We start from the raw sequence: 22,593 nt of genomic DNA on the forward strand, positions 1-22,593 counted from the left end.
ATGCCTCCCACAAACCCGCACACACGCGCTTTTGGACAAAGGAACTTTCGAATGCAGCAGGGAGGGGGGTAAACTCCAGGTCTGTGACACCAAGTCTGCTCAAACCCTTTCCTGCCCAGAAAGTGCGCTCATACAGATTTGGGAAAAGGAGGAGGGCTGAGGCATGGGAGATAGAGACATCCTCTAAAACCACCTCCACAGATCTCAACGAAGATCCTTCAAACCCCAAGCCAGCTAACGCAGGTGTCTCCCTATGTCCTCCCCACTCCACACCCGCCTCCCGCCCAGCCCAGCCCGAGGTGCTCTCGGTGCTCTCATAAGGCCGTCTCTGTGAATGTCTCCATGTTTGTCGTTCTCCGTGTATATTTCTTTTTTTTTTTTTTTTTTTTTGTGGTACGCGGGCCTCTCACTGTTGTGGCCTCTCCCGTTGCGGAGCACAGGCTCCGGATGCGCAGGCTCAGCAGCCATGGCTCACGGGCCCAGCCGCTCCGCGGCATATGGGATCCTCCCAGACCGGGGCACGAACCCGTATCCCCTGCATCGGCAGGCGGACTCTCAACCACTGCGCCACCAGGGAGGCCCCTCCGTGTATATTTCTGTGCCTCTGTCCAGTGTGCCTGCTCTAGTTTGTCCTCTATGAGCCATTCCACCCCCCAAGCCTCTGACCCTCCCCTTTGCCACCACAGCACACTGGACACAGTGGTTTCCATGGTGACACTTCAGACTTTAATACATTTTGCTAGGGATGATGGAAGGTGAGTCAGGCATCTGGTCACTTGGATGGGAGACAGCAGAGGTTCCATCTCCCCAGAGTCTGGAGGCAGCTGCCTCAGGCTCAGAGACAGAACGAGGTGTTTCGCACCCAGGCCCCCCCACCCCCAGTCCAGCAGGCCCACTTGGGCTCACAGGGTCAGCTGGGGGAAGATGGGGTTACCTGGGTCCCAAGGTCCTCCCCAAGCTCTTGCACTCCCCTCACCTCCTGTCAGGGAGCCGCGTCGCCCTGCACTTAGCCCCAAAGGAAGTCCAACGGCTCTGCTATCAGGGGACCCAAGGGAGAGTCGGCGGGGTGAGACTCCCAGCGGCCTGGGCCGGCGAGGAGAGGGCCCTGGCGAGGCCGTCGGAGAAGGCAAAGGTGTCTCGTCAATGAAGGTGGTGATCTCCTCTCGGAAGAAGCCTGGACCCCGTGGGGGTCCCCCACCTGACCCCAGAACTCCGCCCTCCAGGAATTGGCGAAGACTGGCCAGCCCCCCACCTTCAGCCTCCTCCTCCTCCTCCTCCAGCCCTTGTCTTTGTCCCAGGTACTCAGGAGGGCCCCCTAGGGCCCGGCTCTGGGCTGGGAGGACCCGGATATCATCAGAGGACGGCCACTTGTGCAGGAAGGAGCCAGGTGCCCGAGGAGTAGAGAAGATGTTGGTCTCATCGTGGGACAGACGGCGGGACAGAGGGACCTGGGGAGAGGAGCAAGTAGACCCAGGGGTGCTGCCGGGACAAAGGGGGTAGAGGCAGGAACCAAAGCGGGGACTCTGCAAGGTGGCTCCACCCCTTACACTTCTGCAAAACATCCTCTGATGGGCAAACCTGGTTCTGAGCGGTCTGAAGGGGAGCCTCCCTTGCCGTGCCTTCCTTTCACCTACTCCTCATGTGCCCTGCAGGCTAGGGCTAGGGAATCGGGGGTCAGGATGGATAACAGAGACTGGAGAAAAGTAGTGAGGGGATACCCAGAATAGGAGGTGTACTGCCTAGTCCCATACCTGTAAGTAGTGGACCGTCTCAAGAGGGGGAAAGAGCATGTGCCTTCCAGGCAGCAGCTTCACTTGGGTAGGGTCCCTGCCCCCTGGTCCTGTGGCCCCGTTGGCGTCAAAGCGAACTTTGCACACTCGGCCATCTGCATAATCATCACAGCCCCCATCTAGGAGAAAAAAGGGGCAGAGTGGTTACAGGCAGGGAATACCCACCTCCCCACCCCCTTTAAAAGCTCCCACCCCCTTATAAGCTCCCCAGAGAATCCTGTTTCCATTAGTCTGTAAGCTCCAAGAGGAAAACGAGAGTGGCCAGCGTCTGTTGCATTCGGTGCTGAATCCCTAGCGATTCATACATACAGACACACTTGTCTGAAACAGTTACCCCTGGCCCCCCAATCCCACGCCAGGAGCTGTCCCTGTGGCTGGGGAGTCTCTCTCAGGAAGCTTAGCTTTCCCTTGGTTCCACAGCCTTCCTTTATGGTTGTGGTAGTTCTCTGGACTGTTTCGTAGGCTCGGCGGAGGCAGAGCTGGCTAGTGTGGCCTTCGAGGGGGAACAGACACCGAGAGGAGGAAGCAGTGGGTGTGCATCGGGGTGATGACTGGGGAGAGGGGAGCCACGAGTCAACCCAGGGGCGCTGCAGGTTCTGTCCAGCAGGGGGCACTCCAGGGCAGCCCGTCCCCACAAGGAAAAGGGCTGGTAGAAGAGGGCAGGAAAGGGAGCCGACGCCTAGGAAAGCGAAAGCCCAGTCCCTCCTCTGACCGTCGTCGCCGTCCTCCTCGGACATGAGAGCCACGCACTGCTCCCACACCGTGCGCACGTCGGCGCGGTAGCGCTCGCAGGACCAGATGAAGGAAGGCAACAGCAGCGTCTGTGCCATGGAGCACCACAGCACAGCCAGCACCATCCAGGGGGGAGCCGAGTCCGACTTCAGGGAGAAGAAGCTCACCACCTGGCAGGAGGATGGAGAGTGGCCCCGGGTCAGGGCCCAGAGCCGAGGGGGCCCACTCGACCCCAGATCCGACATCCTAGTGCAGACGGGGGCGGGGCAAGAAGTCAGGAGCGGATGGTCCGGATCACATAGGATCAGGACAGAGGCAAAGTTGGAGGTGAAGAAGGTTGAACAGAGGGGAAGGGATTGACTCAGAGGAAGATCGGGAGAGAGAATACTGGAGAGAGAGCCCAGGGGTCCAGAGGAAGAGGAGCAGACGCGGTACAGTAAACTTGAAGACAGACTGAAATTCAGACAGAGGGACTAGATGGGGATGCAGAAAGCTGGGGGCGGGGGGGGTGAGCTCTCTGGGGTTGCCACCCAGGGGTGCTCAAGACCCTGTTGTATCCAGAGGGAGTTCGGGAGTGGAGTGTGGAGCTTAGCAGCTGGGTGATAGGTCTGGGGGGCTGAATCGTGGAGCTGCAGGAAAGATGATGGAGCCAGAGGACAGGGAGTGGGACAGGAGGATGGATGATGGAGTTGAGTACTGGTCACTGGCGAACAGGCTACGGAGCTGGGCTAGTGGGAGCTAGGAGATGGATGATGGAGATGGGGGTTCACAAGTGGGGCTGGGTAGAGGAGAGAGGAAGATGGATGATGGAGTTAGAGGTCAGGTGATCATGCTGGGGTCTGGATATTGCAAGAGAGCAGGTCGGGGGGGAGCCCCAATCTCACCAAGATGGGCACCCCTGTGAGTGAGTCATAGAGAAAGACGATGGCGCTGACCAAGTTGGTGACCTGCAGGGATGTCTTGGCCGACTCGGACCCATCCAGCGAGGACCGCCGCTTCCCTCGGGCATCCTCCACCACAATGGCCGGCACCTCAAAGGCTGGCCGGGTGCCCAACCCCCCTGGCCCACCCCCCTTGGCCCCGCCCCCAGCCCCTGCTCTCCGGGCTTGTTGAGCCCTCCGGGGCCGGGCCCACAGCGTCTGGTAGAAGGTGATGGCCACACAGACCAGCCCCATGACAATGCCCCCAAGTAGCAAGAGGCTGAAGCAGACGCCAAAGCCGAGGCCAATCTTGGAGACTATGAACTGGCAGCCGCGGGCGTAGTAGCGCTCGCCGTTGTTGTGCCAGCCAATGGAGGGCAGTGTGGAGAGGATGAAGCTGACCATCCAGATGCCCACGACGGCGTGCAGTGCCTGCTTCTTGGCGTTGCTGAGGCGGTAGTTGACGGGCCAACGCACCATCCACATGCGGTGGTAGGAGAGCGAGGCGACGGTGAAGCAGGTGGCCAGGGCCAGCGTGTAGTAGGTGGACACGAAGACCTTGCAGATGCTCTCGTTCCAGTCATAGTCGGAGGAGGCCTGGCGCCGGAGCTGCACCACAGCGAAGGTGGTGAGGGGCACGGCCGCCATGAGGATGTGCGTGCCTGCCAGGAAGCAGAGCAGCAGCTCCAGCGGCTTGTGCTTCTGCTGCTTGGCCGAGATGCTGAGGATGATCCAGGCGTTGGCCAGCAGTGCCAGGAGCCCGCAGGCCAGCCAGGACAACGCGTTTGAGCGGAGGGAGGCCTCCTCTGCCCCCGCCCCACCCCGAGCCATCCTTCGTCGGTCCCCCCACCCCCCTTGAACTCTTGGGGGTGGGGGCTAGGTCTCACCCAGGAGCCCCACTCACACACACCCCCATGATGCCCACAGTCCTTGCCCTGGAGTGAGGCAGGCCGCCCCTAGGCCTACCCTAGTGCTCAGCATTGCACGACTGACCCAGCTAAGGTCAGGTGTGGAGGGCAGGGGAGGAGACTGAGGGTCAGCGGAGGTGGTCCTCCGCCTCCATGCTGGGTGGGACCCTTCCAGAAGTATCCCTGTAGTTGATGGGGGAGGCAAGCTGACCGCTTTCCCAACTAGGAGGCTGGCTGGGAAGCCCTGGTCCCCATGTCAGGACTTCCAGCTGTCTTCTGCCTCTGGTACTTGGCCAGTCAGGGGTCTTCTGGATGCCTCAAGGGGCATGGGGGCGGGGCTCAGCCGCCTGGACACACTGCAAGGGAGAGATGAGGTGTGGGAGGGGCGGAGCAAAGGTGGGGTCCAGGCTGGTCTCCAGCTGGCACCCAAGGCTCCCTTCTCTTGAAATGATAGAAATGACTCGTTACTAGGGGTCATGGGGTCATTCAGAACATTCTCCTGCCTTAAAGCAGATGGTCACTCTAACACGGCTGAGAGCCCTGCTTTCCAGACCTCCAGGAAAGAAGGTATTCTGACCTCCTGTCTCCCATCCTTCGTCAGCCATTTTTCCTGCTTCTGGCGCTCCCGGGTCCCTCTTTCTGTCCCCTGCTCAGCACTCCCCAACTGCTATCTTCACATCCCTGAATCTCTCCTCAGAGCTACCATGGCAGAGGCAAGGCTTGTTTCTTCTTGAGGGCTCCCTGGAAACTGGGATGTGGTATTACAGCCATTCCCCAACCTTCCAGGCTCCTGGGTCCAGGGGTCCAGGTGCTCAGTTCCATCTCCCCAAGCCTGCATGATCACCCGCCCACTCACCGGGTATCTGGGAAGATGGGAGAAAGGAGGCTGGGACCGAGGCGGGGGTGGGGTGGGGTGGGGGGGTGGCAGGGAACCCGAAGGCAGGGGAACCACTGACATCAGAAGCATCCAGAAAAGGAAAGAGGGGGAACTAGGGGGAAGGAGGAGAGTTTGAACAGAAGAGAAGGAAAGCGGGGGCAAAGTGATAGTATTTGAAAATAGAAGGAAAAGCCAAGAGACCCCTGGAGAGGAGGCTTTGGGGGGAGGTGGGGGGGTGGAGGGAGGGAGCGGGGAGCAGGGAGGCTGAGAAGAAAAGCCCGGTGCTCAATAAGGTTCGGACTCCCTCCAGCTCATAGACCCCCGCTCTCTCCTCCCCTGCCCTGAGCCTCAGTTTCCCTCTGATGGGAAGGAGGATGTTCTGAATTTGGTGACTCTGAGCTTCATCGAGCCCTGGGGAGGGGGTTCAGAGGAACTCGGCTGAAAGCCTGAAGAGAGTGGAGGCAGGAAGGATGGGCGTAAAGGCTTTGGGGTAAGCGAGGTAAAAATGGGACGCATCGGTGGTAGCGTCTGTTTCCTGTAGCAGACCCTTAGATCCTTGCCCTCCCCAGAGGTCCTGGTCCATCCCCCACCTTTGTCTTCCCTCGGAGCCCAGTACACCCTAGTTGCCATGGCAATGGCCAGCTAGAGGGAGATGGAGGGAATCGGTCAGGAGCGCCCCCCACCTCCCCTCCAGCCTTGGACCCCTTCCCATCCACACCCACCCAGGCCCAGAGGGTGGGCTCAGGAGGAAAGAGCTGGGGACTCGGAGAGGGAGGGCGGCAGGAGGGATGTGAAGGACAGAGGGAGGAGGTGAAGGACGGAGAGCGATCAGAGGAAGGCGGGAGGGGGTCCGGGGGACCCCAGGGCGGAAGGGGGTCCCTCGCCCTTCGGGGTGAAGGGGTAAAAGGTCAGGCGGCTCCTCCTTCCTGCGGGCCACCCACCGCGGTCTCCAGGGCAGAAACAGCAGGTGGCTGGGGAGGAGGGGCCGGCCCGAGGGGAGAGGAGGCGGCGGTGGGGGGACGGGGACGGAGGGGACCACGGGGGACAGGGCCGGGGTCGCCTTACCTCGGGCTGCGCCCAGCACTGCCATGGAGACAGCACTCCCGACGCTGCTCTCCCCGGCTCCCGCCGCCTGCCGGCTCCAGCTCGCCGCCCTCCTCCCTCCTCCCTCCTCCCTCCGGGCCTCCCTCCTCCCGCCCGTCCCAGCCTCTCCGTTCGGCCCCCTACGTCCCTCCGAGCCCCTCTCTCCCGGGGTCCTGCCGCCGCAGCCCCGGGTCGGGACGGAGGCGAGGCTTGAGGGGCGGGGTCGAGCGCGGGGCGGGGGACCGGACGGTGGGGACTCGGAGGGGGAGGGGCGAAGAAGGCGCCAGGAGGGAGGGAGCGAGGAGGGCGGCGGGGAACCGGCTTCATTGGAGAACTGGATCGTGTCCTGCCCCCACCCCACCCGGTTTTCAACACGAACTCAAGCTCGATGAGGCAGCTGGCGTTGCTCGGGGAGTTGGACACGTGTGTCACCGAGTGTCACTGTGTGTATCTGTAAGGGCTGTGCCCGGGTGTATGTAGCTCACGCGGGCATGTGCTGGAGGCTGCCGAGTGAGGGGCGCTGGTGAGGACGCTGGGGCTGCTTGCGGGATGCGGGGTACACAGGCTGAAAGAAAGCACCCCACCAATACACACCGCTTCCCCCTCCTGGAGCACAAATTCACACTTGTGTGGGCGACAAACACAATTCTCCTGCACACATCACAGTTTTTCACGTGCAGGGCACACACAGCCCCTGCAGCCTCTCCCCTTCCGTGTATCACACACCCGCACACTCAGGGCCCTCTGGGGTGGGGAGGTGGGTAATGGCGTCCAGAGGATTTTTCCCTCCCCAGGGAAACTTCGTCTCCTTCCTGGGGCAAGCCTGGCCACCTCTCCTCTGGGTCTGACCCCACAGATCAGAAGATTCCAGGTCCCCAGAAAAGAGCCATTTCTCTCTCTCTCTCTCTGTCACACACACACACACACACACACACACACACACACACAAATGAAGAAGAGCATCTTCCTTAAAGTCAGTCTCTTGGATTTTTCTGTCAGCTCAGGGAGGCAGGGGTGGGGAGTGGGCAGGAATACAAAGCAAGCCATGGGGAGCCCTGGAGACAACCGGGTGTTCTTCCTGGAAGAGGCAAGCTGGAAGGAAAGGAAAAGGGGAAAAAGGTAGGGACTGCAGGAGGTGGTGAGAAAGGGAAGGGAGGAGAGAGAGGCAGAGGGGGCTGGGGATCCTGAGAGAAATGGATCAAGAAGAGGAGGAAGAAGAAAACTTGTAAACCCAATTTTCTTGTCTCCTGAGTCATTTGGGGGAGGGATGGAGGGGGGTATGGGGCAGGGAGACTGAGGCCCAGGGGGTATCTCTGAGGCCCAGAGGTACCCTCAGAGGGCTCACTCTCTAGCCAGCTCCCCACCCTGTCACCCTGGCAAAGCTCACCTTCTAGAAGGTTCTGATAGGGTGAGTGGCGGGTCACTGGACACCCTCCCACAGGGCCTGTGCTCGAAGCCTGTGCCCTGATTAGGAGAACGGCAGGTTTTGTCCTCTGCCAGCAGGTGATGAAGGAGGGACCCTAGGCAGGGAGGCCCTGAACTCTCTGAGGCAACCTCCCTGCGGTGAAGGGAATCCAAGGCACATACCGGGCATCTATGACCAGCCAACTGCAGAAATCTGTGTGGTATTTGTCCCCGTGTTCAAGAGATAGCAGTGGACCTAGAGGTCAAGAGACCTGGGCTAGTCCACGTACTAGCCGTGTGAACCTAGGCCACCATCTGACCTCTCTGCATTCCATTTCTGGTCTATAAACTGGAGATGATAATCTTGGTCCTGTCACTACCAGTCTTGTAGGATTTTCATGAGGTTCAAATAGACTAAGGATGTGAAACTGATTTGTAGACAGCGCCACGCTGTAAGTCTGTGGTTCTGCTAACACAGGGTAAGACGCAGGGAGAATGGAGCAGCACAGGCTGGCAGTCAGGAGCCTTTGGATCTGGATCCATCCTTGACTGGCTGTGTGACCTTGGGCTAGTCCCTGCCTTCTCTGGTCCCAGGGTCCTCTCCCGTACAGTGACAGCCCTGTGCTTCGTGCTTCAGACACCCAGCCTCACCCTCCAGGCCAGGCAGGGCTGGTCCCACGTGCTCCCCTGAGATGCAAGTGAGCAGTGAGGGAGAGGGTCGAGAAGAAATCATCAAAGAAGGGCTAGGGTTTGAGTGAAAAGGAAATGGGAAGAGGGGGTGTGAGTGAGCCTCTGGAAGAGCGGACCCAAGGCCCACTGGACGGGGAGGGCAGGAGGCGGACAGAGGCGCTATTCCGGCTACATTCATCTGGTCCGCAGGCCCAGGAGACCAACAGGAAATGCAGGGGGAGCCAGCTGGGGAGGCTGCAGGTGGGAAGCTCCTCCTGGCTGGGGCCTCAGGTGAGATTACACGTCTTCTGGAGCCGGCTGGAGGGACGAAGAATAAGAGGAGCACGTCTGTTCCTCCCCAACTCCTTGCTTTCCAGGCCCTCCCTGGCTCCCAGACCCTGCTTTCCTCTTCCAGCTCAGTGATGGCCTCTGGACACATCGCAGGTCCCCTGCCCCTCACCTCGCCGTCCTCCACCCCCCGCCAGCTACCTACCTCCTGGGCCATCCCTGCCCGCTTCTCTCCTCTCCACCACCTCCCTCTAGCCCCCATCTCCTCCTCTCTTCCTCCCCTCCCTTCCCTCTCTTCTCCCCCCTTCCCTCTCTGTCCCCTAGTTACCGCGAGCACTGGCAGGTCTTCTTCTCACTGAGGAGTCTCTTGATCTGAGACGTCCGCTCTGCCTGGCGCTGTCCAGGGAGAAAGAGAGGAGTCGTGAGGGTCCCAGGCCTCTGAAAGGGAGCTGCCCCTTGGAGGGGGGCGTGGGAGGGGAGAGACGGTGACTGTGGCTGAGGCCATCTGTCCCAGAATTAACTCTGTGCCTTCCTGTCTCTCCCTCCGCGTGGGATCTGGGACGGGGCCCAGCTGGCAGTGAGGCTGCTGAGCAGTGGGCCGAGGGAGCCAGAGCAGAAGCAGGTCACCGACACAGGGTATCCGTGTTGCCGTACAGGCCTCAGGTGCTCGAGTGCCCTGCGGGGGAACGAGGGCGTCTGGGGAGGCTCACTCACCCTGCGGTGCCAGCATTTAGCAGAGAAGATGCAAAATCCAGTGAGAAGCAGAAGAATGGCGATCCCCCCCAGCACCACAGCCAGAAGCTTCGGCCAGGCGTGGGTGAGCACTGGGGGCAAAACTGCAAGAGAGAGAGCCGTGCTCAGCTCCCTGCCCGCTGCAGTCAGGCACAGGGCACGCAGCGGGGGGCCCGAGGAGGGAGGGCCCCATTGCCCGGCCACACTTGGGTCTGGTCCTTGGGCTGGGAGAGCAGGGCAGGGTGCACGGGGCCCTCAGGGGCCCCCAGGGCTGGCAGGGAAAGGCTGGGGAAGGGGTTTTAAGGTTTAGACACTGCACTGTACCCTGGGAAGCTAGAAGCGGCGGTCCACGCCATGTGCCGTGCGCATGAATGTGTGTATGTGTGTGTGTGTCTGTCTGTCTGGGTTTGAAGAGGAGCCAGGGAGGGGGGCTCTTGGTCAGGTGGACCCCGTTCCTGGGCTGTAGACCTTAGGGAGATGGGAACTTGTAGGACTACAAGAACCCAGGACCACACCCCACCTCACCTCATCACCCCTGTGTCCAGGCACCATACCTATAACCCACCCATCTCAGAGCAACTGGGAGGCTGTGTGGTCTCCACCAGCCTTGGGAGGGTCCCGCAGTGGAGGAGGTCGGGGCTCGGGGTTGGGCCACGGAATCTGGACTCTCACTCACTCTTGACCTTGGATTCCAGCAGGACTTTGCCCTTGTCGCTCAGTAGACACTGCCACATCCCTGCTTCAGGGCCCAGCACCGTCACCAGCTCCTGCTGACCTGAGACCCTCATACTCTGGTTCTCCATCTTCAAGCTCAGTGTCAGCCTGGGGGAGGTGGGTCCCAGCACCTCACAGGTCAAACTGTTTGGGGACTTAGTCACTGCAGAGGGACAAGAGCCTGAGACTGGGAGCCTGGACCTCTGGGTTCCCAGCACCTCCATGCTCTAAGGGGATTCATAGGACAATGAAAATGATACTTTACATTGGCATCCCTCTTTTAGCCTCTCAGAGCACATTTTCCTGCAGTTATAATGGAGGAAACAGGGCTTTTTTTTTTTTTTTTTTTTTTTGCGGTACACGGGCCTCTCACTGTTGTGGCCTCTGCCGTTGCGGAGCACAGGCTCCGGACGCGCAGGCTCAGTGGCCATGGCTCACGGGCCCAGCCACTCCGCGGCATGTGGGATCTTCCCGGACCGGGGCACGAACCCGTGTCTCCTGCATCGGCAGGCGGACTCTCAACCACTGTGCCACCAGGGAAGCCCCGGAAACAGGGTTTTTGAGGCCCAACAGTCTTAGATTTGAAGCCCAGCCCCACTGCTTACTCTCTGTGAGTCCCTGAGCAAGTTACTTACCCACCTGAGCCCCAGACAAAAATTAAATGGAGAAATACATGTAGAGCGCTTGAATGGGGCCTGGCAGGTACAAAGCATCAAATATTAGCCGTTATTATTTATGAACTTGTTATGATGGTTAAGGAGATAAGGATGGGGAGAACTCAGTGTGGCGCCTGACACTGTCACCATCACTGTCATACCGTTATCCTCCTGAGGAGAAACCTGACCACAGAGGGGAGGGGCTTAGTTGGGGTCACAGAGGGTCGGGCAGAGGCAGCACTAGAGCCTGGTTCTCAGGGAGGCCCCTTGGGAATTCTAGTGGGGGCCACCCTAGGCCGGCTCTTGGACGTCAGGGAAGAACAGAGGACTGCAACCTCAGTTCAAAACCAGCTCTCGATTGGCTCCATCAGGCAGCCAGGGCCTAGGCATCCCTCTGGGGGCTTGTCCTGCCTTGGAGGGTCCCAGGGCCAGGTCCCTCCAGCCCCGCCCCGCCCTCACCTTCTCAGCCTAGCTTCTCACCTCTCATCACCACGAGGTTCACTTCCTGATACAACTTCCCCTTGGTGAGATCCAGGGTCAGGTTTCCAGAACCTGCGTACTGAGGCAAAGCCTGGGGCAGAGTCAGGTGGAGGGGGAGCACCTTCCTCATGTGGAGCTTGAGGTCCTTGCGAGCCTTTCCCACAGTCACCTTCCTGTTCTTCAAGGTGAAGGTGATCCAGGACTGGGGGGAGGAATTCCCCTTTGCCTGCAGCCAACTCAGCTCCCCGCTCAGATCTTCATCTCTGAATGTGAGTGGGAAGGAGAAGTTCACCTGCTCCCCCTCCTTTGCATAGACTGTGCTGGAGACCTCCTGGAAGGCTGGAGGGGGACGGGAGAGAACCCGGGTCCATACGCAGGCACGCAGTGGGTAGGCACGTGGTGGGGGAGACGGCAGGAGACCAGCTGAGTCCAAACACCTAGGCTGCCATTCGGGCGCTTCAATTCCCATCTACCTCTCCTCTCCTCTCTCAGCTCTGCACCCCAGGGGGGGTCCCACGGCAACACCCCCTCCCCCTAGAAGCCCTCCTAGAACAGCCCAGACACAAGGGGCCTCTCCCTCAGGATCCTGGAGCACAGAGGCCATTTGGCCTGCACCACTTGGGTACACAAGTTATATCACCCTTCACAAGATAAGAGCGGATACTGGCTGACTACGTGCCAGGTGCTGTTCTAAGTGCATTCTGTACGTTACTTCTGCCCATAACACGACAAGGTAGGTTAGACCATCCCTGTTTTACAGATGCAGAAACCAAGGCACAGAGAGGTTCAGTAACTTGCCCAAGGCCACACGGTTAAGTCAGAGCCAGGATTTCAACCAGAGTCCACACACTTCACCACCACACTACCCTACCGTGTGTCCCATAAGCACCTGGAGCGCAGGATCTGAGGTAGTGCCTGCCTTCTGGGCTCTTTTTTTCCCTCCCGATGCTGGCTTGCTGCTGTGAGTGTCCCTGAATTAGTGGCTTTGCCAACTTGGTGGGAGGGGGGAGCTGAGGCAACGAAGAACATAGACGCCCTGGACAGCCCTCCTTCGGGGCTTCCTCCTGGGTCTCTGGGGTCCCTCACATCCTCATATCCCCTGTCCCTTCCTTCCTCCATGTCCACTACCCTGAGGCGTGGCTGTAAATCAGCATCTTGAGGAAGAGAGGGCCCAGTATGTCCCGCAGGGCAGACTTCCACTCCAGGGGGCCCTGACGCTGGTCTCCGTCCACCCCCAGCCCACACCAGACCCGGAAGTGGAGCAGCAGAGAGAGAAGAGGGACCGTCTGTCAGGCCGGGGGGGCCTGCGGAGGAGGGGCGCGCCTCTTACCCAGCACCAGGATGTGCTTGCTGAACACCAGCGTCTGCTGGTCCTGGGAGACGGTGCATGTCCAGGTGCCACTGTCCTGCAACCCCACCTGGGGCAGTGACAGACTCTTGGCCTCATCCTTCCTTTTATTCCCTGGACCTCTCCATTGCACTGAAGGGTTACTACCAGAGGGGCCTTCCAAGGTCAGGGTCAGGCTCTGTCCCAGCAGCAAGTGGGTGTCCGAGCTGGCAGTCACTGTGGGGGCAGCAGGCCAGTTGTGTCACACACACGCACCATCTCCAAGGAGAAGGGAAGGAGCTAGGAGGCCAAGCGTGTCTCTCTGTCTCTCGTTACCCCCATCCCAGCGTCTCCCTTCTGCCCATCCCCCGCCCAAGGCAGCGTTTCCCTCTCCCCTCCCCCTCTCCTCGTCTGTCTCAGTCCTCCGTCTGTCTCAGTCCTCCCTCTGTCTCCTGCCTTTCCAACCCCCTCACCCCCACCCCTAGGTCTCTTCGACTCCCCCCTGCCTGACCCAAGGCCTGAGGAGCCGCGGCGGCCTCTCTGATCAGTCTCTGGACTGTTGAAATGCCACCAGCTCAGGCCCTGGTTTGGGTATATGGGGATGGGAGTCAAGGAGGAAGGGAGATTGGCTGGAGGTGTCCTCATCCCAGGCTGCCCCACTCACATCTGAACACCTGCAGTTCCACCTCGAACCTCTTGTCCTCCACTTCGCAGATGTAAGTCCCCGAGTCAGGTACTTCAAGATCCTTGATGACCAGAGGAAAGGATCCTCGGTCCCACAGGTTTGTTTTTGATTCGACTCGAGAGCTCAGGTTGGAGGCACCTGTGAGTAGAATGCCACCGTATTGAGGAGGTTGGGGTACCCTGGAGGCACGGCACCCCCTGGCGAGGGCGGTGCCCACAACTCTGCTGATCTGAGTTGCTCATTTCCAGCAGAATCTGCCTCAGGTCCTAATCCGAGAACCCCAGACTGGCGAGGAGGTCCCAACACATTCTTTTACCAGGCCAGGACAACATCTCACTAACCCAAAATATAAAATCTTACCCTCATTTAGAGAGCACCAACTCCTACATGCCAAACACTTTACATGCATCATCTCAAGTAATCTTCACAACAGTTCTGAGACATAGGTACTGTTTTGCTTATCTTGCAAATAAGGAAAGTGAGGCTCAGAGAAATTAAATAGTTGCCCAAACTCTTGCTTACACATTATCGGCAGAAACATAAACCAGTACACTTTCTTTGGAAGGTAATTTGTTTTGTTTTCATTTTCATTTTTAAAATTTTTATTGGAGTCGAGTTGATTTTAAATGTCGTGTTAGTTTCTGCTGTACAGCAAAGTGAATCAGTTCTAAATATACATACATCCACTCTTTTTAAAATTCTTATTCCATATAGGTCATTACAGAGTATTGAGCAGAGTTCCCTGTGCTATACAGTAGGTCCTTATTAGTTATTTATTTTATATATAGTAGTGTGTATATGTTAGTCTTAATCTCCCAATTTATCCCTTCCCCTGGAAGGTAATTTGTAATATCTACCAGAATTACAAATGCACATGCAGAACTCAATGTTCACCAAGAAAGGAGAGATTAAATAAATTAGAGTTCACCCATTCAGTGGAATGCTATAAGAGAAGAATGAGAAGGCTCTTTCTATTCTGAGATGGAATAATATCTAAGAAACATTATCAACTGAATAAAGCAAGATATTAAGCAGGTTACCATTGCTTGAAAAGGAGGGGGAAAGTTATTTAACATCTATCTATCTATATCTATCTATCTATCATCTATCTATCTATCTATCCATCTATCTATCTGTCTCTCTGTCTATCCTGCCTGGTATATGAACAAATATTTCTAGAGGTGAACGTAAGGAAATGGTCGCCTTGGTAGTCCCTAGGGAGAAGAAGTGCATCCCCATGAGACAGGTGTGGGAGGGCTTTTCACTTTATGCCCTTTTCTACCTTTTGAATTTTGACATCAGTAAATGGTGGAGCCAGGATTAAGATTCAGGCTGTTGGGTACGTTATGCAATACTGTCTCTGGAAAGTTCTGCAAGCACGGACATGCGGCCTCCTCCAGTCTCCTCATCAGAACTAACAACCAGCACCCAGAGGGAGCTCTTCTCTTTAGCTAACCATTTTCTGGGTGTAGCAGCAGCCCCAGAACTTCATTGCAATGAAGGGCTTTAGAAGCTAAATTTGCACAGTGAACACACAGGCTTTTACTTAGAACGCATATTTGGAGGGCGGGGGTGAAGGCGGCTGAGATAAAGCTCCCACCCTCAACCCCCTGGCCCTCTCCCCAGTTTGGCCTTGGTGCGCGAGACTTACTGTCAAGTCGGCTGTCATTCTCCCTTCTTGCCTCTTCCAGACCTCACAGCCCCTTCCCGCTGCTCAGGGCCACCCTCTCCAGGAGGCCTTTCCAGATAACCTGTAGCCCTGGGCTCATACCCACCCCAGATTTTCCTCCAGCTCTGCCCACCTCCCCTTTCATTTGTCCTGCAGGAGTCCCTACCCTACCTGCTCTCTCCCCTGGATCCGTGTGCTGGTTAGCTCCCCAGTTTTTCTGAAATCCTACTACATTCCTTTTACAATCTACCAAACTTCTTGAAGGGGTAGCCTCCTCCGGTTCTGCCCCCGTGTCACTTCTTTCGATTCTCTCCTCCACATCTCAGCACCCTTCCCTTTTCTTCATCTTGGACTCCGATTCTGCTATCTACATTTAGGTGCTACTCCAGACTCTCTCCTGGATCCTCTTCCCCGTTTCTGTAGACATTCTCAATTCCACTGCATCCCCTGTCGGCTCTGCAGATGACCCCCAGCCCCAGCCTCTCGCCTACATCCTGGGCCCACATTTCCAGTGGCCCAAGGGATGACTTTAGCTGGATGTCCTGCCATCACCCAAAACTCAATTGGTTCCGAATGAAATGTAACACCCTTTCCCTAAAATAACTTCCTCCTTGCTTCCCTTTTAAAACGTCTTCCGAGCCTCATCATGACCCCCTTGTCCAGACTGTTCCATACCTTGTAAAAGTGATTCTACTTTGTGAAAGGTCGAAGATTATCAATGCGTCTGGGATCAATTCATGGAGGAAACCAGTACTGAACCAAGCCTTAAAAGAAGTACGGGCGGTGAGCTAGAGGAAAGGGTTGCAGCAAGGACATCTAGGAAGGGGGAAAAGCTCCAGGAAAGCTGCACAGGCAACCACCTCAAAGCAGTGAGGAAAACACCTGGGTGTGAGGTTTCTGGCTGGGGAGCTGCAGCAAGCGATGCTGAGGGGAAGAATGTCAGGCAGAGGCTTCCAGGCTTAGCCTAATGGACTAGGGAGTGACACACGCAAAGCATTGCTTTGGGAGCCGGTACTGCTGCAGGAGGAAGAGAACTGAAGTAGGAGAGACTGGTAGCAGAGAGACTTGCCAGGAAGCTTCCACTGTAATCCAGGGGAGGGGTATGTGGCCTTGGCTAATGAGGGTGGAGTTCCCATGAGAACAAAGAAGATGAAACAGAAAAACATTTCCACGGGAAGGAATGGCCATAAGCAGTGACTGATGGGAAATCGGGACTGAAGTAGGGAAAAAAAAAATTGGCTCTATGGTTCAGAAACTGGGGGAGTCAGGAGAGTGATACTGCCATGGTCAGAGATCAGGAAGCCGGGAAGGGGAGCTGTTCTGAAGGAAATTCAAATCATGGGAACAGAACAAAAACGTCGACACAAAAGAGGTAAGAATGTTTAGAAGGGAGCACATATGTCTCAGTCTCACAGGCGATCATAGAAATGCAAATTAAACCAACAATGATATATTTTTCCACTATCAAATTAGCAAAAAAAAAAAAAAGTTTTAAGTATTACTATTCAGAGTCAGCGAGGGTGCTGGTGAGATAGGCACACAGTGACATTATTATCTAGACTTACTGTAAATGGCTAGAACCTTTCTGGAAATGATCTTGCAGTATATACCAACTTTTTTTTTTTTTTTTTTTTTTTTTGCGGTACACGGGTCTCTCACTGCCCTCTCCCGTTGCAGAGCACAGGCTCCGGACGCGCAGGCTCAGCGGCCGGGGCTCACGGGCCCAGCCGCTCCGCAGCATGTGGGATCTTCCCGGACCGGGGCACAAACCCGTGTCCCCTGCATCGGCAGGCGGACTCTCAACCACTGCGCCACCAGGGAAGCCCATGTCTTTTCTTAAAGATTTATTTATTTTACTTTTGGCTGCGTTGGGTCTTTGTTGCTGCGCACAGGCTTTCTCTAGCTGCGGCGAGCAGGGGCTACTCTTCATTGTGGTGCGCGGGCTTCTCATTGCGGTGGCTTCTCTTGTTGTGGAGCACGGGCTCTAGAGCACAGGCTCAGTAGTTGTGGCGCATGGGCTTAGTTGCTCTATGGCATGTGGGATCTTCCCCGACTAGGGCTTGAACCCATGTCCCCTGCATTGGCAGGCGGATTCTTAACCACTGCGCCACCAGGGAAGCCCATAGCTTACTTTCCACTTAACAAAATGTGCTTGACATCCTTCTAAGCATGTGTATGTGGAGCTTCTTCATTCTGTTTGTTTTGAAACTATGAAAGCTAATCTTTTTACTCTGATGATTTTTTATTTTTATATTTTTATTTTTTTGGCTGTGTTGGGTCTTTGTTGTTGCGCGGGCTTTCTCTAGTTGCAGCTAGCAGGGGTTACTCTTCGTTGCGGTGCATGGGCTTCTCATTGCGGTGGCTTCCCTTGTTGCGGAGCACAGGTTGTAGGTGCGCGGGCTTCAGTAGTTGTGGCTTGCAGGCTCTAGAGCGCAGGCTTAGTAGGTGGGCTTAGTTGCTCCGTGGCATGTGGGATCTTCCCAGGCCATGATCTAACTCATGTTGCCTGCATTAGCAGGGGGATTCTTAACCACCGCACCACCAGGGAAGTCCCTGATTTTTTAAATTAAACTTTTTATTCTGAGAAAACCATAGATTCCCATGCAATTGTAAGAAATAATGCAGAGAGATCTGGAGTACCCTTGATCCAGGTAACCCCAAAGGTAACAGCTTGCAAGACTATAGCACGATATCGCAGCCAGGATATTGGCATTGATACAAATCAAGATGCAGAACATTTCCAGCAGCATAAAGATGTTACCCTTTTCCCTGTTTTAGCCAAACCCCTTTCCCTTCCAGACCCCTGCCCCCACTCCTGGCAATTACTAATCTGTTCTCTATTTCTATAATTTGTCATTTTAAGAATGTTATATAAATGAAATTATACAGTATGTTACCTTTTGGGATTGGCTTTTTTTTTTTTTTTCCACACAGCATAATTCTCTGGAAATTCATCTAGGTTGTGGTCTGAATCTATAGTTCATTCTTTTTACTGCTGAAAAATAGTCCATAGCATGGATATAACCATTTACCCATTAAAGGGCATCTGGGTCGTTTCTAGTTGTTGGCTATTACTAATAAGGCTGCTGTCAACAATTTTATACAGATTTCCATGTCATCATAAATCTTTATTTCTCTGGGGTAAATGTCTCCGAGTACAATTGCTGGGTTGTTGCATGTTTAGTTTTTTAAAGAAATTGCCAAACTGCTTTCCAGAGCAGCTGTACCGTTTTATACTCCCACCAACAATGTAAAAGTAAACCAGTGCCTTTGCATCCTCACTAGCACTTGGTGTTGTCACTATTTTTTATTTTGGCCATTCTGATAGGTGTGTGGTGATATCTCATTGTGGTTTTAATTTTCATTTCCCTGATGACTAATGATGCTGAACACATTTTCATGTGCCATCTCTATGTCTTCTTTGGTGAAATGTCTGTTCATGTCTTTTGCCTATTTTCCAATTGAATTTTTTTGGGTTTTTTTGTATGGTATTTTGAGAGTTGTTTACACATTCTAGATACTAGTCCTTTGTTGGATATGTAGTTTGAATATATTTTCTCACATTTTATAAGTTAAGACAATTTTCCTCTTCTTAATAGTCTTTTTTTTTTTTTTTTTTTTTTTTTTGGCCAGGCTGTGCAGCTTGTGGAATTTTAGTTCCCCAACTAGGGATCAAACCTGGGCCCCAGCAGTGAAAGCACCAAGTCCTAACCACTGGACCACCAGGAAATTTCCAACATCCTCTGTTTCTTTGCTGAGGCTTTCTGGTTTTCATTTGTTTCAAGCATGTTTGTAACTGTTTGCTGAAGGACATTTTATCATGGCTGCTTTAAAGTATTTGTCAGATAATTCTAACCTCTCTTTCATCTCTGTGTGGGCATCTGTTGGTTCTTTTTTTCATCCAGTTTGAGATGTTTCTGGTTCTTAGTATCAAGAGTGATTTTCACTTGGAACCTGAACATTTGAGTGTTATGTTATGAGATTCTGGATCTTATTTAAACCTTCTTTTTTAACTGGCTTTCTTTTATACTGTTCTTATTACTGCCAGGTAGAGGAAGAAATCTAGGTTCTCCTCTCACCCTCCACTGTGCTAGAGGGGGATGCTCCTCATAACTGGTCAGGGATGGGAGTTCCAGTTCCCCACGTGGGGAAGTTCCAGTTCCCCATGTGGTCTCCATAGATCCTGGTTACTGCAGGGTGATGGTAAAGGTCTTGACTCTCCACTAGACCTCTTCTGACACCACCCCAGTGGGGGGGGGTGCCTTCTGACTGCTGGGTGGGGTGGAAGTCCAGGATCTTCCGATGATCTCCACTGACTTTACAGGGGGTGGAGGAGCCTTCTCACTGGCTGGTGGGGATGCACAGCGCCATTCTCTACTTTGCATTCTCTGATCCCATCTCAGTGGAGGTGTTGGGTGCCTTATACAGCCTGGGTGGGGGTGTGTGGAAGTTTAAGCTCCCATTCAGCCTTTGTTGGCATGGGAGGGTGTGGGGTCACGGTTTTCCTCTGGTGTTTGGCTGCAGTAGAGCAATCGTTATATTGAAGTTTTTTGTCTTGCTGGGTTGCTCCTTTCCTGGTCCTTTGACTAAAGAGAACAGGCTTCTGTGAGGCTTATTTTCGTCTGTGCCCATCAGAGCTTCCAGGTTGCTGGCTTCTTCAGCTCCAAAACTGGGGTATTCGAGGCAAAAAGAAAACTCGCCAACCTGTTGTTCTTCAGGCCCTGAGGTCCCTACCCGTCTGCTCTCTTCTCAACGCCTTTCAGAATCTTCTTATGTTAGTTCTATATGCAATGTCTAGGTTTTCATTTGTATTTCATGAGAGGAAGAGTGAAAAGTATGTTACTATGGACTGAATTGTGTTCCCCCAAAATTCAAAAAAAGAGAAGCATGAGGGTAAAATTTATGTGAGAAAATAATCTCCTTTACTGCAAAATAACGTTCTTAAGAAGTATTGAAATCTTAATTCTTTCCACTTTAAAAGCTAGAAATAAATCATTCTATTGCTTTATTTTATTTATTTATTTTTTTGCGGTACGCGGGCCTCTCACTGTTGTGGCCTCTCCCGTTGTGGAGCACAGGCTCCGGACGCGCAGGCCCAGTGGCCATGGCTCACGGGCCCAGCTGCTCCGCGGCATGTGGGATCTTCCCGGACCGGGGCACGAACCCGTGTCCCCTGCATCGGCAGGCGGATTCTCAAACACTGCGCCACCAGGGAAGCCCCCATTCTATTGCTTTTAATGGAAGTAAACAAAGTATGGTCATGGATCTGTAGCAACAATATTCATGAAATCATGGGTTTTATATGATAGTTATTTTTCTAATATCCATTAATATAATGAAATTATAATAGACCACCAGAAGCCATTCCCCAGCCCACCAGCAGCTGACAGAGGGAGGCTCTGGACTTGGAGAGTCCCTGAGACTCTCAGCTGGAACCTCCAGGATCCCAGAGTTTCCTAGGAGCTGGGCTCTGACACCAGGGGTGTTCAATCCCTGGGGCTTTCCTCTATGAACGGGGAGTGGGGCCAGCCTACCTTTGTGCCAGAAGTAGCCATGACTCCCCAGAATCTTGGTCTGGTAAGAATTTTTCCAGCTGAAGACCAGCCTCTTATTCTGGGAAGCTTTGCAGGGCAGCTCTGCGAGGTCTCCTGCCTTACCCAGCACCACTTCTTTCCCCTGAGTGCCGGCTGGGAGCATCACTAGGTGGAAAAACAGGGGGTCAGGCCTCAAGGGTGTGGCTGCGCTGCCTCCGCCTTATCCCCCTCCCACCATTGCATTTCCCAATCAGCCCCTCCTCCCAGGCCACCTGCACCCAGACTCCAAGTCTGAGCACTCACCCAGTTGCAGCACTAGGAACAGGTGCCTAAGAGAGGTTCCGGGGTCCATTGTGGCTTTGCTGAGGCAGGCAGGGACCTGGGCCTTCCCCCAAAGAAAAGGCAGGGCCTGGGAGAGACACCAGTCATCAGTCAGCAGGCATTCACCTGGCCTGGGACCCCTTCAGGACCTGGACAGCCAGGCCAGGACCTAGACGTGCAGATCTCTAAACAAGACACCCACTGGACATGCTGTGCCCAGGCCAGGGGTGGGTTCTCTGCCAGGTGGGACCAGAAACGGATTCTCGGAGAAGGTGGTAAATTGGGACTAGGACCAGGGAACCAAGCCAGGTCATGAAGGTCCTTGAGTGCCATACTGGGAGGCTGGGACTTGACCCTGGGCGCTAGGGAGCTTTACCTAGAGAAGAACAGGAGTAGATTTACAAGATAGATGTCTTCAGCTGCTGAGCAAACAATGAGCTGGAGGAGGTCAAGCGCCAGAGGCAGGATTTCAAGAATCCTGGTGAGAAACCTCCAAACTACAAATAGAACTACGATACGACCCAGCAATCCCACTACTGGCATATACCCTGAGAAAACCATAAACCAAAAAGAGTCATGTACCAAAATGTTCATTGCAGCTCTATTTACAATAGCCAGGAGATGGAAGCAACCTAAGTGTCCATCATCGGATGAATGGATAAAGAAGATGTGGCACATATATACAATGGAATATTACTCGGCCATAAAAAAGGGACGAAATGAGTTACTTGTAGTGAGGTGGATGGACCTAGAGTCTGTCATACAGAGCGAAGTAAGTCAGAAAGAGAAAGACAAATACCATATGCTAACACATGTATATGGAATCTAAGAAAAAAAAAGATCATGAAGAACTTAGGGGTAAGATGGGAATAAAGACACAGACCTACTAGAGAATGGACTTGAGGATATGGGGAGGGGGAAGGGTAAGCTGTGACAAAGTGAGAGACTGGCATGGACATATATACACTACCAAACATAAAATAGATAGCTAATGGTAAGCAGCCGCATAGCACAGGGAGATCAGCTCGGTGCTTTGTGACCACCTAGAGGGGTGGGATAGGGAGGGTGGGAGGGAGGGAGACGCAAGAGGGAAGGGATATGGGAACATATGTATATGTATAACTGATTCACTTTTTGGTTTTTTTGGTCTTTTTTTTTGCGGTACGCGGGCCTCTCACTGTTGTGGCCTCTCCTGTTGGGGAGCACAGGCTCCGGATGCGCAGGCTCAGCGGCCATGGCTCACGGGCCCAGCCGCTCCGCGGCATGTGGGATCTTCCCGGACTGGGGCACGAACCCGTGTCCCCTGCATCGGCAGGCGGACTCTCAACGACTGCGCCACCAGGGAAGTCCTCACTTTCTTATAAAGCAGAAACTAACACATCATTGTAAAGCAATTATACTCCAGTAAAGATGTTAAAAAAAAAAAAAAAAGAATCCTGGTGAGAGAAGATGAGGCCTGAACTCAGAGAGACAGGCTTGAGGGAGGAGTTCTGAATTAAAACTCCCAGGACTGGGACTTCCCTCGTGGTCCAGTGGGTAAGACTCCATGGTCCCAATGCAGGGGGCCCGGATTTGATCCCTGGTCTGGTAACTAGATCTCGCATGCATGCCACAACTAAGAAGTCTGCATGCCACAACTAAAGATCCCGCATGCCGCAACTAAGACCAGGCACAGCCAAAATAAATAAATAAATAAATATTTTAAAAATAAAATAAAACTGCCAGGACTTGGGGCCTGATTCAGTGTGAATGATGCGGTCAGAGAAAGAGCAGAGGGCGATTCCTGCTCACTGTCAGAACGACC

The 22,593-nt window shown here is 54.4% G+C and overlaps 2 protein-coding genes across 2 annotated transcripts; both read right to left on the minus strand.

The window, feature by feature from the left end:
• Nucleotides 1-902: 902 nt before the first annotated feature.
• Nucleotides 903-4,273, minus strand: GPR162 (G protein-coupled receptor 162; the record flags this gene model as incomplete). The annotated part of the gene is made up of 4 exons (XM_079714512.1): nt 903-1,448; nt 1,752-1,909; nt 2,503-2,692; nt 3,407-4,273. The coding sequence occupies 4 exons, from the start codon at nt 4,271-4,273 to the stop codon at nt 903-905; spliced, it is 1,761 nt and encodes a 586-aa protein (XP_079570638.1).
• Nucleotides 4,274-8,670: 4,397 nt separating this feature from the next.
• On the minus strand, nt 8,671-20,820 carry CD4 (CD4 molecule; the record flags this gene model as incomplete). The annotated part of the gene is made up of 9 exons (XM_079714537.1): nt 8,671-8,701; nt 9,000-9,067; nt 9,386-9,507; nt 10,080-10,280; nt 11,254-11,592; nt 12,584-12,817; nt 13,245-13,403; nt 20,469-20,633; nt 20,772-20,820. 9 exons carry the CDS (start codon nt 20,818-20,820, stop codon nt 8,671-8,673), a joined length of 1,368 nt encoding a protein of 455 aa, XP_079570663.1.
• Between the last annotated feature and the right edge of the window lie 1,773 nt (nt 20,821-22,593).

Source organism: Hyperoodon ampullatus, assembly GCF_949752795.1.
Source record: "Hyperoodon ampullatus genome assembly, chromosome: 11".
Classification (NCBI taxonomy): Eukaryota; Metazoa; Chordata; class Mammalia; order Artiodactyla; family Ziphiidae; genus Hyperoodon; species Hyperoodon ampullatus.